General features: G+C 35.0%; 1 protein-coding gene across 6 annotated transcripts in view; it reads left to right on the top strand.

Annotated features, from left to right (window-relative positions):
* Positions 1 to 14,828, top strand: part of CFAP91 (cilia and flagella associated protein 91) — a 150,064-nt gene that overhangs the window by 26,595 nt on the left and 108,641 nt on the right. For all 6 annotated transcript variants that reach the window (XR_013828544.1, XR_013828545.1, XR_013828546.1 and 3 more), the window contains one exon: positions 3,934 to 4,115. Coding sequence is in view for 3 of the 6 variants with exons in the window: in XM_079922986.1 (XP_079779112.1) it covers positions 3,934 to 4,115 (182 nt within the window). In the remaining 3 variants the exon portion in view is untranslated. The remainder of the gene's footprint in view (positions 1 to 3,933; positions 4,116 to 14,828) is intronic.

Here is a 14,828-nt window from a genome sequence, read left to right as displayed (position 1 = left end):
AACTGAACATCTACATGCAAAAAAATGAATTTAGGCATAAGCCTTACACCCTTCACAAAATTAACTCAAAATGATCACAGACTTAAATGTAGAATACAAAAACATAAAACTCTTAAAAGATTACATAGGAAAAAAACCTAGATGACCTTGGGTATGGTGATGACTTTTTAGATACAACACCAAAGTCATGATCCATTAAAGAAATAATGGAAAATCTGGACTTCATTGAAATTTAAAACTTCTGCTCTACAGAAGACAATGTCAGTAGAATGAGAAGACAAGTCACAGACTAGGAGAAAATATTTGCAAAAGACATATCTGATAAAGGACTGTTATCCAAAATAATCAAAGAAGTCTGAAACTCAACAGTAAGAAAACAAAAAACCTGATTTTAAAAAAGGTCAAAGACCTTAACAGATACCTCACCAAAGAAGATATACAGATGGCAAATAAGGATATGAAAAGATGCTCCACATGATGTCATCAGGGAAATGCAAATTAAAATGAAATTCCGCTATACACCTGTTAGAATGGACAAAATCTGGAACACTAACACCACCAAGTGTGGAGCAGCAGGACCTTGCATTTTTGGTGGGAATTCAGAATGCTATAGCCACTTCAGAAGACAGTCTGGCAGTTTCTTACAAGACTAAACATACTCTTACCATATGATTTGGCAATCCTGCTCCTTGGTATTTACCCAAAGAGGTTGAAAACTTATCTCTACAGAAGAACCTGCTCACAGATGTTTATAGCAGTTTTATTCATAATTGCCAAAACTTGGAAGTAACCAAGATGTCCTTCAGTAGGTGAATGGATAAATAAACTATGGTACATTGAGACAATATAATATTATTCAGCACTAAAAAGAAATGAGCTTATCAAGTCATGAAAAGACATGGAAGAATCTTAAATGCATATAGTTAAGAGAAGGAAGCCAATCTGAAAAGGTTACATACTGTATGATTCCAGCTATATGACATTCTGGAAAAGGCAAAACTATGGAGGTTATAAGAAGATCATTGGTTGCCAGGGGGTTGGGGGGAATGGGGAAAGGATGAATAGGAGCACAGAGGATTTTAAGGGTAGGGGAAATACTCTGTATGTTACTATAATGATGGATACACGTTATTATACATGTATACATAGACATATAAGGATTTGTCCATACCCATATAATGTACAACACCAAGAGTGAACCTTAATGTAAACTGTGGACTTTGGGAGACTGTGAATTGTCAATGGAGGTTCATCAATTGTAACAAAGCTACCACTCTGGTGAGTCATGTTGATAATGTGTTGGGCTATGCATGTGTGGGGCAGGGGGTATATGGGAAGTTTCTGTACCTCCTTCTCAATTTTGCTATGAACCTAAGATTGCTCTAAAATATTGCCTTTAAAAAATGCAGACATTCAATAGAGTTCATAATAACAAAACAAGATTTGCTAGCTTTATGAAGCTCCTCTTTGTGTGCAGTTCAGTTGGGGCTGGAAGGGAAAATCTAGAAGACTGTAGGTTTGGCAGACAGTACATGTTCCTGGTAGTGGCCCGTAGTAGAGGAGGAGGGGCCTGGATGGAGGGAATAGAGCAGCAGTGGCTGCTGTAAAGATACCAAAGCCAGACTAAGTAAGGCTGAGGATGGGATCCAGGACAAGGCAGGGCTCAAGCCAAGTAGGAAGCAGATATGGAGTCTTTCTGGCATTGGGTCCCGATCGAGGTTGGGCAGAGGTGGGAAAGAGATTTTTACTCTTTCTTATTCACATTTTGCTCTCCTCTAAAACCAACTGAAATGGAGAGAAAAAGAATAGGTTGGAGAAAAATAACAAGTTGGTTGGGAAAAATAACCAACAAGTTGGTTGTACTATTAAGTTGCATAGGACTTTTGTCAAAGTAGCATTCCTCCTTTGCATCCTATCCTCAGACCCACCTAGAAGGGTCCCAAGTCAGCAGAAAGCTTAATCAGGGGGATTCCTCAGGCTTTACCATAATCCTAGAACATTTGATCAGATGGGTCAAATGTGAAATTATTTAATTTAGAAAACAATAATTTATTCTCTTGATTCAAGCTTACGGTGTTATAATATTCACATGATCTGTGATGATAAAGCTAATTTGAAGTTATTTCCTCAAGTAGAATTTTTATAGTAGCATACTTTCTGCTGAAAACTTAAGAAACCATATGTACGTACTTATATTGTCTACATGTGTTAGAAATTAATAGCAACTGCTGAAAAATGATTTCAATGCCTGTTAGAATTCAGCATTAAAAACAATTTAAAGTACTGTTCCATCACAGGTCGAAATGCCAAATAGACACTTCTTTCTAATTGGCTTGAAATGCATTTTTCTTTGAGTTAAGCTTTACATGCTGTGCTCATGTATAAGCACCTCCCCTTGCCTTTGACTTTTTCATAATGGAAATCTCTCTCTTTTTTTCCATTATTTATTGTTTGTGTAATTTAACCAATTCTTCAAAATGATATATTTTAAATGGAAATGGTTATATATTTTTTTCTTATTTTATAAGTAGTCTATATACAGGTTAAAAAAAAGTTAGAAAATTCGGAAGACTATAAACATGAAAAAAATTCTCTCTATAACCCTACTACCCAGAAATAGTTGCTTTTATTATTGTGTATCCATCTAGGCATTTTTATGTGCCTAATAACACAGTCTTTAAAAACATAAAAATGTATTCCTAATGTACATACTGCTTTATAGTGTTCTTTTTCTACTTTACTTTGGATCATAGACATTTTTGTTCATTCATAAATGTAGATTACATTGTAACTTTTAATAGTTGGATAAATTCCATTATGGATGTGCCATTGTTTAAAAAACAATTTTTCTACTGATGGTGATTAAGTTTGTAATTTTTTTTTTAAAGTGTCACATGAGTAGATTGGGAAGGGTTTCCATGGAGTGTTGTTTAGTCAAAAAAGCAAGACGCAAAAACATATTTATAGTATGATTTCATGTTAGTCAAATGATAAAATAACACTATATTTGTGTATACTTGTGTCAGTGTAGAAAATAAGTGTGCCAAAAAATATGGAAGATATAATTCAAGGATACAACTGAGATACATACCCTAGATATTGGGTATATAGAGAAGGTACTGCTACAAGTGGATAGGGAAGAAAAAGGGATTGAGGGATGCAAACTCAAAAGCACAAGAAAACACTGCACTAAAACATTAAACCATATGTGCTGTCATACTTATTGTTTAAGAAATTATGTGTAAGGGTGAGCATATGTTTAAGTGAATTAAAAAAGTTTTTTTGTATTTAAAAATAGACAGAATAAAAAAACAAGGGTGAAAATAATGGGTCCAAGGTTGATGCCTAATGACTCCAGGTATAACCATGTTTTAAAAATAAAATTGGCCATTAAAAAAAGTTTTTTACTCTTATGAGACTTTATAAACACGTCTGCATATATCTTTGCACACTCATTGAATTATTTCCTACAATAAATTCCTAGGAGTACAGTTGCTGGGGCAAAAGGGTATTTTAAGGGTTTGATATATATTGATAAGTTACCTGTTAGTTAGGTTGCACCTATTTGTATTTCCATCAACAGTTTATGAGAATGTCTGTTTCTTCACAACTTCATTGATGCTAGGTACTTACACACTTTTAAATCATTGCTTATGTTATATAATAAAATAGCATCTTGCTGTTTTAATTTACTTTTCTGAGATTACTAGTTATGTTCATTATCTTTTCATATGATTGTTAGAAGTTTTACTTTTTGTTTTCTGGACTGTCCTTTACCCATTTCTCTGTGGCTATTTAACTGTCTTATTGATTCACAAGGGCATTTTATATAGAAAGACTGTTTAACTATTTATCACATATGTTTCAAAACCTATTGATAGGTATAAAGTGATTGTATCAGGTTTTAATTTTTAAAATGATTTCCTCTTTTAGGGCAGAGCCATATACCTTTCCTCCTCCTTCCACTAAGTACCTCCCCATTCCTTCAAAGTATACTGTGGGCACTCAGACTGATTATCGCGATGCTGAAGTTCAAACAGACCCGTATTCTCCAGAATACATAGTATGTCAGAATTCCATCCCTGAACTGCTGACCCTGGCTACTCTCACTTGGGGTGAGTTGGTAATTCTTTTGAATATTTGCAGATGACAGTCCTGATAACCACACGTGCTATTGAGTTCTTGGAAATGACACACATAGAGGCAACTGTGGTTTAAAGTATTGCTATTTAAAGCGTCTTGCTCAGTAGAGCTACTTCATAGACTCATACATTTTCTGATAAATTTGTTCAAAGGTATTTACGCCCTTTTCACTGTAAGGAGGCTTATTGTTCTTTTCCCCTGAAGCTGAAGTTATATTTCGGCTTAATTTTGTGGTTACTTTACTGACGACTCCCCTCCCTCTTCTCACTGTTTCTCCCAGTGAATCAGTTCTTTTTCACTGAGGCATTCATTACTCCTTCTTTACACATAAACCTTTCTTGAGTGTATAATACTGAATGCCTATTCCAACGTATGTAATAATATTATCTTTCTTTGCTAAAATATCTTGCAATTTATCAAGGCTCTCTTATATACTTTATTTGATGATTTGGATGATTTCTTTTGATATTATCTCTGAAATGCTAATATCTTCCAGGCTCAGAAATTCACTCTCAGAGTATAGAAATTCACTTCAGTCTAGGCCCTTATTATGTGAAACTATAAAAATTAATAAGAGAAGGAACCTTTAGAAACTATTAGGCATTAGCTTATTGAACTCACTTGATTGTAGCTGGGAAACTGAGAACAAGAGAGGCTGACTCCTCTAAGGTCATGGAGATAGTTGGTACACTGTAATGATTTTTATTAAAATGAGATTACTTTTGTTTCCCCAATGTAATTAATTGCTGTGATCAATTCTGCGTCACAGGCAAAGAAGATGTTCATATCTGAGTTCTAGTTTTGATTCTTGTTTCCTGGCCCACTTTATGAATCCAGATTAAGCATTCTTGACACCCACACTTTAAACCAGAGGCTCTAATTTCAGGCCTAGATGACAGGTTAAAAGTATGCTGAAATCTTTCCCTCTGCCCTGAGCACATAAAAGACATATTATAAAGATTAATAACCACACTTCAAGGAAGAAAATTTCCATAGTCTAGAAGTGGAGACTTCTTCCTAAAAGAAAGAAATAGCTGGGAACCTGTGATGGTAAGCAGGGACTCTGAATGGTGGGGAGCAGATCTGAGTTACCTGCTTAAACTAAAGGAGACAGAAACTTTTCTCCTGCCCACAGATAGGATTGAAGCCCAGTGCCTGCCAGTCTAAGCCAAGTGCTGCTATCTGGGGCCTTGGGCTTTACCTCTTGGTGTGACAAGGGCTTAGCGTTGAGCTGCAGGAGGACCAGAACCAGGACATCTAAAACAAGAAATCTGGGCAGGGGCTCAGAATGCTTCACTTGGTAAAAGGCCTAATCTGGAGTCCTGCCACGGGCAGCTCTGGGGTTGAAGTATCAATAAAACCCTCTATGAGTTAGGCCTACCTCCTCATTGGTGAGGCCCTGGGCAGAGGTTCAAATAGAGGCCCATATACTATTGATATATGCATAGATGTTTAAAAATTATAAATCAAGCCACTATCTGTTAGATAAAATATGTTCTATATTTTTCACAAATCTTTCTAAAAAGTTGAAAGGACAAATGTACATTTAAAATTCTTAGACTCTTTGGGATTGCATGCTGGAATGTGGCAGCAATGGGAGAGGCTGCCTAGTGGCCTGCCCTTTTCTCTGGCTCTGTTCAACATCACAAGGGGCCTGTCATGCATGTATATGATTGCCCCACCTTGCTTCTCCATTTTCTGTTTACACATCCTTGCAAACAGCTGCCACTTGGCTATGCCTTGGGCTTAAGGGTGAACACACAGCAGCATATAGTCTGCCCTCAGGAGTCTGAATCCTGGGAAGAGGCCCATGTAGGTTTTGTAAGTGGGCTTGGGGCAATTTATGCATGGAATTCGAGGCCCTCTAAGAGCAGGAGTACTCCAGGTGGGCATTTTGTAGTATTATCTTTAAAGTGCTGTGGGAAAATAATTTCAAATCTAGAATTTTTATACCAGCCAACCTGTTATTCAGTGAAGGTGAAATAAGGACACTTTCACAGGATAGGACATTTCATAGGCCTATCTCATAGGATATTGTAAAGATTAATTTAAATTCATTTATGTAATGTGCTTAGACCAGTGCTTAGTATGTAAATAAGCTTCCTAGACATGTTAGCTATTAATCTGAAAAGGAAGAACAAAAGGACATACTTCAACAAGAGGAAAAATAAGCCCAAAAGGAAGAAGCAGTGTTTAAGAATATGATGAGCAAAAAAAGAGAAAAATATGTAATTAAAAATTTAAAGTGTTGAGTTTTTAAAAGTGATACTTAAAAAAAAAAAAAAAGAATGAAGCAAGTACTAAAACTCTAGATCAGGATTAGCAAACTATGGTCCATAGGCCAGTTTGGCCTATTGCCTTTTTTTATATGGCCTGCAAGTTAAGGATTTTTACATTTAAAAATGGATGGAAAAAACCTATTATGCGACATGTGAAAATTATTTGTACTATTTTGTGACTTGTGAAAATAATATGAAATTAAAATTCCAGTGACCCTAAAAAGGTTTTATTGGAATACAGCCAAACTTATTTGTTATGTAGTATCCTTGCCTGCTTTTGCACTGCCATGCAGAATTGAGTAACTGAAAGAGACTGTGCGGCCCACAAAGCCTCATATATTTACTCACTGGCCTTTCACAGAGAAAGTTTGATGACCTCTGCTCTAGATCAGTCCTTTTCAGACTTTTGCATGAATAAGAATCATCTGGTGAGCTTGTTAAAACACTGATTCCTGGCCCCATCCCGGAGATTCTGATTTACTAGGTCTGAGAAAGGGTGGAGAATTTGCATTTCTACCAAGCTCTCAGATGCTGCTGCTACTGCTGGTTTAAGAACCACACTGAGTACTGGAGTTAAGAAGAAATAAGAATAAAGCATGCAAAAATTCTATTTTCTTTTGGAGAGAGAGCAATATTAATTAGCTTTAGACTTTATTAGAAGACTATGAATGGAAATTTCTAGGTTAAAAAATTTATGTGTAACCTCTGGAAAAAAGAGAAGAAATATATCATTTCACAATTGGTAAAGGGGAAAAGGAGGAAACAACAGTAGAAATGGGGGAAAACGCAAAGAAAAAACACGATAAATAGAAAATGCATAGTAAAGTGTAGGGAAAATGTTCAAATATTTTAATAATCAAAATATATAATAAAAGTGACTTAAACTTGCCTATTAAAAAATTCTGGGATTGAATTCATTAAAACCCAGCAAAAACAGCTTGCTATTTATAAAATAGCATTATAACTTTGAAAATAAAGGAATGGAAAATATACTGAAAGCTGACCCAAAGAAAGCTGGTGTAACAATGTTAATATTAGACCAAAGTTAATCAGAAAACAGTAAAAGGGATAATGAAGAACATGAAATAGTTATAAAAGGAAAAACCCACCAGAAGTTATATCTGTTATGAATTTGAATTTACTCTGCATAGACTCAAAATATAAAGCAAAACTGATTGAATCACAAGGAGAAATGGACAAATTCCTATTCACAGGGGAAGATTTTTTAATGCTCCTCTTTCAGATTAAGCTATCAAAAGTTAGGATTTAGGTGATTTGAACAAGATGATTAATGTATTTCACATAAAAGACTTTGCATGTGGTAAGCCATGGCGACACCTGCTATAGATCTGATTATGCATTAAGAAAATGTGGAAATAACTTGGCTGTAGCATTTCAAGGAAATAATTATGGTTCTGGGCTCCTTTGAACTGGCAGATTTCTCACTCCACATTTATAGTCATTTGATTTATGAGAAAGATGCCACTATATTCAGTGGGAAAAAGGAGGTCTTTTCAATAAATGTTGATGAAACAATTAGATATCCATGTGCAAAAGTAAACTTTGATTCTGATTTCTACCTCCAGGCAGTACTGGGAAAAACAAACAAACAAAAAAAACAACATGTGTGTGTGTGTGTGTGTGTGTGTGTGTGTGTGTAAATTGATAACCTGATTCTAAAATTAATATGGAAATGTGAAAGGGTCAAAAGTAGCCAAGGCAAATGTGAAGAAACAGAACAGTATACACTATGAGATACAAAGACTTACTTTAAAGCTGCAGTAATTACACAGTGTGGTATATTCTCAAAGGTACACAAGTAGATCATTGTTACAGAATAGGGAGTCCAGAAATTAACCCACAAGTAGATATCATCTGACTTAAGACAAAGATGATACTACAGTACACTAGAAAAAAAATGATCTTTTCAATAAATGGTGCTGAATCAATTAGATAGTCATCTTGAAAACAGTGACTCGATTCCTAGTTCACACCATAAACTGAACCAATCCCAGATGTCTAAATGTGAAAGGTGAAACAAAAATTTAGAAGCAGACATAAGAGAATATTTTCATGATCTTGGGTAGGCACACATTTTATTAAATAGAACAAAATTGCTAACCATAAAGGGAAAATTAAGAAATTAGATCACATTAAAATTAAGAACCTCTGTTCACCAAAATACATTAAGATAGTGAAAAGGCAAGCCACATATTGGGAGAAGATATTTGCAATACCTACATATGACAGAAGACTCATATCTAGAACACATAAAGAAATCCTACAAATCAACAAGAAAAAGACGACCCAATAGAAAAGTTAGCAAATGATGTGAGCCGTCACTTGATAAAACGGGTTTTCAAATGGCCAATCAACATATGAAACAGTGTTCAACCTGATTAGTCATCAGGGAAATGCAAATTAAAATCTCAGTTTGATACTACAGATATACCAGAATAGCTAATGTTAAAAAGATTGATATTACTAAGTGATGATAAGGATTTGAAGCAAAGAGAATTTCATATGCTGCATGTATATATTGCAACCATTCTTTGGAAACTGATAGTATCTTCTAAAGCTGACACAATACCTACAACCCAGGAACGTCATCCCTCACTATATACCCAAGAAAAGTGAGTACTTAGCTCTACTGTAAGAAATGCATATATGACTTTCACCAAGAGACAAGTGCAAGAATGTTCATAGCAGCACTATTCATAGTAACACTGAACTGAAAACAACCCAGATGTCCATCAACCATAGAATGGATGGATAACCTGTAGTATGTTCACACAGTGAAATACTATATAGTAACGAGAATGAAAGTACAGCTACACATAACCACATGGGTGAATCTCACATAGATATTGCTGAGCAAAAGAAGTAAGACACTAAAGAATACCTACATTTTGATTTCATTTATATAAAGCTCAAAACCTGTCAGAACTAAATTAATATGTTAGGAATCAGGCTGGTGGCTATCCTTGAGGCAAGTAGAGACTGGGAGGGAGTATGATGGGCAGGCTAGGGTTCTGGTAAATTCTGTTCCTTGATCTGAGTGCTGGTTATTTGGGATGTTCCTTTGTGTACCTTTCTGTGTATATATTATACATTAGTAGAATGTTTGCGTAAATATAAGTGAAAAATAATGACACAGTAAAAGGTTGACACTGAAAGCACTAAGAAAAAAATCGAGTGCTATGTGCCAAGAACTGTTCAAAGTGCTTTATGTTTTTAACTTATTTAATCTTCACAAGTTAAGTAAATAATAAATTTTAAATCAGAAACCAATAGGAAACCTTAAAAAGGCAAAAGAATTGGTCATTACGATCATAAATTTTTTGGATAAAGATTAATAATATACTGAAACTTCTTGTGGGAAACATCAAGACCAAAGACAGAAGTTGCAAGTAAAGAGTATTAGAATTGGAAGAGGGACATACTATAGACCAAACGATTTAGGGACTATAAGAGAACACTATGCATCACTATTGCCCTACATTTAAAAACTAAGATTATATTAGTTTCAGGTATACAGCATAGTGATTTTTTAATAGATGATACTCCATTTAAAGTTATTACAAAATAATGGCTGTATGTCCATGTGCTGTATAATATATCATCATTGCTTATCTATTTTATACATAGTAGTTTGTATCTCTTAATCCCGTACCCCTGTCTCACCCTCCCACCCCTTCCCTCTCCTCATTGGTATCCACTAGTTTGTTTTCTATATCTGTGAGGTTGTTTCTGTTTTGTTATATATGCTCCTTTGTTTTATTTTTTAGATTCCACATGTAAGTGATAACATACACTATGTCTTTCTCTGTCTGGCTTATTTCACTGAGGATAATATGCTCTAGGTCCATCTACGTTGTTGCAAGTGGCAGAAATTTATTCCTTTTTTATGGCTGAGTAAATTCCATTGTATATATACACCACATCTTCTTAATCCATTCACCTGTTGATGGATTCTTGGGTTGCTTCCATTTCTTGGCTACTGTAAGTAATGCTGCTATGAACATTGGGGTGCATGTATCTTTTCAAGTTAGTGTTTTGGGGTCATTTTTTTTTTATGGGGGGGATATATACCCAGGAGTGGAATTGCCGCATCATATGGTGGTTCTATTTTTAGTTTTTTGAGGGACCTCCTGTTTTCCATAGTGGCTGCATCAATTTTAATTTCTACCAGCAGTGTACAAGGGTTCCCATTTCTCTACATCCTTCCCAATGTTTGTTATTTGTAGACTTTTCGGTGATAGCCATTCTGACAGGTGTGAGGTGACATCTGATTGTGGTTTACATTTCTCTGATGATTAGTGATGTTGAGCATCTTTTCATGTGCCTGTTGGCCATCTGTATGTCTTATTTGGAAAATGTCTCTTCAGCTCTTTTGTCCATTTTTTAATTGGGTTGTTTGGTTTTTTAGATATTGAGTTGTATGAGCTGTTTATATATTTTGATATTAACCACTTGTCAGTTACATCACTTGCAAATATTTTCTCCCTTTCAGTAGGTTTTCTTTTCATTTTGTCAATGATTTGCTGTGCCAAAGCTTTTGAGTTTAATTAGGTCTTATTTGTTTATTTTTGCTTTTGTTTCCTTTGCCTTAGGAGACAGATCCAGAAGAATATGGCTATGATTTATGTCAGAGTGTTCTGCCTATGTTTTCTTCTAGGAATTTTATGGTTTCAGGTCTTATACTTAGGTCTTTAGTCCATTTTGAGTTTATTTTGTATATGTTGTGAGTGAATGTTCTAATTTCATTCTTTTACATGTATCTGTCCCGTTTTCCCAGTACCATTTATTGAAGAGACTGTATTTTCTCCATTGTATATTCTTGCCTCCTTTGTCATAGATTAATTGATCATAGGAGTATGAGTTTCTGAGTTCTCTGTTCCATTGATCTCTATATCTGTTTTTGTGCCAGTACCATGCTGTTTTCATTACTGTAGCTTTGTAGTATAGTCTGAAGTCAGGGAGCATGATACATCCAGCTTTGTTCTTTTTTCTCAAATTACTTTAGCAATTTGGAGTCTTTTGTGGTTTCATATGGATTTTAGGATTACTCTAGTTCTGTTGAAATGTCATGGGTATTTTGTTAGGGATTGAATTAAATCTGTAGATTGCTTTGGGTGGTATGGACATTTTAACAATATTAATTCTTCCAATCCAAAACACAGGATATTTTTCCATTTCTTGGTATCATTTCTAAATTCCTTCATCAGTGTTTTATAGTTTTTAGAGTATAGGTCTCTCACCTCCTTGGTTAAGTTTATTCTTAGTATTTTACTCTTTTTGATGGGATTTTAAATGGGATTTTTTTCTGTTTTGCTTTCTCTTTCTGATAGTTCATTGTTAGTATATAGAAAAGTAAAATATTTCTGTATATTAATCTTGTATCCTGCAACTTTGCTGAATTCATTTTTAGTTCTAATACCTTTTTGGGTATTAGACTTTGTGTTTTCTATATATAGTATCATGTCACAACTTTGGGTTTTCTATATATAGTATCATGTCATTCACAAAGAGTGATAGTTTTACTTCTTCCCTTCTAATTTGGATACATTTTTTTTCTTGTCTGATTGCTGTTACTAGAACTTCCAATACTACATTAAATAGAAGTGGTGAGAGTGGACATCCTTGTCTTTTTCTTATTTTAGAGTAAAGACTGAAAGCTTTTCACCTTTTAGTATGATGTTAGCTGTGAGTTTGTCATAAATGGCCTTTATTATGCTGAGATATGTTCTCTCTATACCAATGTTGATGATAGTTTTTATCATGACTGGATTTTGAATTTTGTCAAATGCTTTTTCTGTATCTATTGAAATGATTGTGTGATTCTTCTCCTTCCTTTTGTTACTGTCGTGTATCGCATTGATTGATTTGCAAATATTGAACCATCCTTGCATCCCTCAAATAAGTCTCACTTGATCATGGTGTATGATCCTTTTTATATATTGTTGGATTCAGTTTGCTAATATTTTGTTGAGGATTTTTGTATCTATATTCATCAAAGATATTGGCCTGTAATCTTTTTTTTTTTTTTTTTTTTTTTGCGGTACGCGGGCCTCTCACTGTTGCGGCCTCTCCCGTTGTGGAGCACAGCCTCCGGACATGCAGGCTCAGTGGCCATGGCTCACGGGCCTAGCCGCTCCGCGGCATGTGGGATCTTCCCAGACTGGAGCACGAACCCGTGTCCCCTGCTTCGGCAGGCGGACTCTCAACTACTGAGCCACCATGGAAGCCCAGCCTGTAATCTTTTTTTGCAGTGTCTTTGTCTGGTTTTGATATCAGGGCAGTGGTAGCCACATAGAATGAATTTGGGAGTGTTTCATTCTCTTCAAGTGTTTGGATTAGAGAAGGATATTATTAGTTCTTCTTTATATGTTTGGTAAAATTCCCCTGTGAAGATGACTGGTCACAGATTTTTGTTTGTTAGGAGTTTTTTAAATTACAAATTCAATTTCACTACTAGTGATCTGTCTGTTGAGATGATCTTTTTCTTCCTCATTCAGTCTTGGAAATTTGTATGTTTCTAGAAATTTCTCCATTTCTTCTAGGTTGTCCAATTAGTTGGCTTATAACTGTTAGTAATACTTTGTTATGAGTTTGTAAATCTCTGTGTTATTGGTTGTTACTTCTCCTCTTTTGATTCTTATTTTTTTTACCTGGGTCCTCTCTCTTTTCTTGTTAGCCTGGCTAAAGTTTTATCAATTTTGTTTATCTTTTCAAAGAACCAGTTCTTGGTTTCATTGATCTTTTCTAATTTTTTTTTGCTCTATTTATTTCCTCTCTGATTTTTATTATTTCCTTCCTTCTGCTGACTTTGGGCTTCACTCTTCTTTTTCTAATTCCTTTAGGTGGTAGGTTAGGTTGTTTATTTGAGATTTTTCTTGTTTCTTGAGGAAGGCCTGTATTGCTACAAAATTCCCTTCTAGAACTGCTTTTGCTGCATCCCATAAATTTTTGGAAGGTTGTGTTTCCATTTTCATTTGTCAAGATATTTTCTGATTTTCTCTTTGATTTCTTCATCGATCCTCTGGTTTTTAGTAGCATGTTGTTTATTCTCTACATGTGTGTGCTTTTCCCATTTTTCTTGCCATAATTGATTTTTAGTTTCATACTGTTGTGGTCAGAAAAAATGCTTGATATAATTTCTGTTCTCTTAGATTTGTTGAGACTTGTTTTATGGCCTAGTATGTGATCCTGGAGAATATTCCATATGCACTTGAAAAGAATGTGTATTCTGCTGTTTTTGGATAGATGTCCTGTAGATATCTAGTAAGTCCAACGTATGGTCTATTGTATCATTTAAGACCACTAATGCCTTATTGATTTTCTATCTGGATGATCTGTCCACAGATATAAGTAGGGTGTTAAAGTCCTCTACTATTGTTATATTACTGTCAATTTCTCCCTTTTGTCTGTTAATATTTGATTTATATATTTAGGTGCTCCAGTACTGGGTGCATATATGTTAACGAGTATAATATCCTCTCTTCTATTGATCTCTTTATCATTATATAATGCCCTTCTTTGTCTTTCTTTATAGCCTTTGTTTTAAAGTATATTTTGTCTGATATGAGTATTGCTACCCTCGTTTTCTTGTCATTTCTGTTTCATGATATATCTTTTTCCATCCTCTCACTTTGTCTCTGTGTGTCTTTAGTTCTGAAGTGCATCTTTTGTAAGCAGCCTAGAGATGGGTCTTGTGTTTTTATCTATTCAGCCACCCTATGTCTTTTGATTGGAGCATTTAGTTCATTGACATTTTTTTTTTACATCTTTATTGGAGTATAATTGCTTTACAATGGTGTGTTAGTTTCTGCTTTATAACAAAGTGAATCGGTTATACATATACATATGTTCCCATATCTCTTTCCTCTTGCATCTCCCTCCCTCCCACCCTCCCTATCCCACCCCTCCAGGTGGTCACAAAGCACCGAGCTGATCTCCCTGTGCTATGCGGCTGCTTCCCACATAGCAGGAAGTTTGGTAGTGTATATATGTCCATGCCTCTCTCTCACTTTGTCACAGCTTACCCTTCCCCCTCCTCATATCCTCAAGTCCATTCTCTAGTAGGTCTGTGTCTTTATTCCTGTCTTACCCCTAGGTTCTTCATGACATTTTTTTTCCTTAAATTAATTGTTGATAGTTATGTACTTATTGCCATTTTGTTACTTGTTTTCTGGTTGTTTTTGTAGGTCTTTCCTGTTCTTTTCTTCTTCTTTTAGTTTCTTTTTCTTCCTTTGTGGTTTGATGATTTTCTTTACTAGTATGCTTATGTTCCTTTCCTCTCCATTTTTGTGTATCTGTTGTAGGTTTTTGATTTGTGGTTACCATGGAATTCCTATATTATGACCTATAACTACATCTACTTGTTTTAAATGGTAGTAATTTAAG

This window comes from Stenella coeruleoalba (genome assembly GCF_951394435.1).
Source record: "Stenella coeruleoalba genome assembly, chromosome: 5".
NCBI classification, from domain to species: domain Eukaryota; kingdom Metazoa; phylum Chordata; class Mammalia; order Artiodactyla; family Delphinidae; genus Stenella; species Stenella coeruleoalba.
Note: the sequence above shows the minus strand (reverse complement) of the source record. Positions and strands in the feature narration are given on the sequence as shown.